At 38.6% G+C, this 1,419-nt stretch overlaps 1 protein-coding gene across 1 annotated transcript; it reads left to right on the top strand.

The window, feature by feature from the left end:
• Nucleotides 1-530: 530 nt before the first annotated feature.
• LOC107902260 (probable disease resistance protein At5g43730) lies at nt 531-1,121 on the top strand. The gene has a single exon (XM_016828474.2). It carries the CDS (start codon nt 531-533, stop codon nt 1,119-1,121), a length of 591 nt encoding a protein of 196 aa, XP_016683963.2.
• The last annotated feature ends 298 nt before the right edge of the window (nt 1,122-1,419 follow it).

Here is a 1,419-nt window from a genome sequence, read left to right as displayed (position 1 = left end):
GCAAGCTGATTTGAGCTTGCTTGGGCAGCAAGTGTCGAGCCTTGCTGAAGAAACAATCGAAGAGGAAAGAAAAATATGCAATGGAAAACAGAAAAGAAAGAGATAAATTTGAATGAAAAATGAGCTGAAACTTTCATTAACAACAAAATGAGGTATTAAACCATTACATATATTAGTCAACTTGGAAAGTAAAACTTGCAAACAAGTAAACACCTAATCAGCCACCTAACTCCACTAATTTACATTTAAACTTGCAAGATTAACTTGCTTACATAGCTTTGTTGATTTTCAGTCAATCAACATCAAAACATTTACCTACTAAGTTCAAAATGAACTAGATTACAAAAGAATTACATGAGAACTAAATGTAGTAAGTAAACTAGAAACTTCTAGCTTCAGTTGCTGTACAGCAAGGCTCGAATGCCTGCTACGTTTTCTTCTTGCATGGCCACCTTTGCATGGGAAGCTGATTGCATGGGAACTAACTTTAACAAGGAGACAAGCTCAGACGAGCTGCAATCTTGTCAGAAATGCTGAAGAAAGTAGGAAAGCATGTTCTAATCCTAGATGATGTGTGGGATGAAGCCTCTCTAGAAGAATTTGGGATCCCTGACCCGAGTGATAGCAATGGCTGCAAGTTGGTGTTGACAACCCGTTCGGAGCATGTCTGTAAGTATAAGGGTTGCACGGTGATAAAAGTGAAGCCCCTTTCAGCACAACAGGCATTGACACTGTTCTTGAGTAAAGTTGGGCCTAACATAGTGCAAAATCAAACTTCAATGCTAATTTTGAGGCTCGTTGTCGAAGAATGTGCGGGTCTGCCTCTCACAATTATCGTCGTGGCTAGTACATTGAAAGGAGAAGAGGACCCTCTTATTTGGAAAAACGCACTCAGGGAATTGAAAGAGAGAATAGAAAAAGTGGAAGGAGTGGAAAGTAAAGTGATAGAGAATTTGAAATTTAGCTTCGATCACTTAAAGGACGAGAAAGTGAAATATTGTTTCTTACATTGCGCATTATTTCCTGAAGATTTTGAAATTTGGAAGGATGTGTTAATTGAGTGCTGGATTGAAGAGGGATTCATAGATGATATGGGTACAAGACAAGAAATGAAAGGCTAGGGCCATGTTATTTTGAAGAAGTTGGAAGATAATTGCTTGTTGGAAAATGTCTCGAGTTGGAAAATGAAGATGCATGATGCAGTGAGAGAGATGGCATTGTCGATCACAAGAATGAATCCTCGATATATGATACAAGCAGGTTTGCAATTAGAAGAGTTACCAGAAAAGGAGCAATGGAGTCCGGATATTGAGAAAGTGTCACTTATGTATAACTCCATATCAGAAGTTTCCATAGATGTGCTGCCTACAAAATACCAACTGTCACAACCTTGTTATTGCGGGACAACCCTATAAAGAA

Source organism: Gossypium hirsutum, chromosome D05 (genome assembly GCF_007990345.1).
Source record: "Gossypium hirsutum isolate 1008001.06 chromosome D05, Gossypium_hirsutum_v2.1, whole genome shotgun sequence".
NCBI lineage: Eukaryota > Viridiplantae > Streptophyta > Magnoliopsida > Malvales > Malvaceae > Gossypium > Gossypium hirsutum.
The sequence above is the reverse complement of the archived record's forward strand: the minus strand, read 5'-3'. Positions and strand labels throughout refer to the sequence as shown.

Excerpts from the sequence above, each read along its gene's own strand:
- LOC107902260 (XM_016828474.2), top strand. The coding sequence starts at position 531 with ATGCTGAAGAAAGTAGGAAAGCATGTTCTAATCCTAGATGATGTGTGG.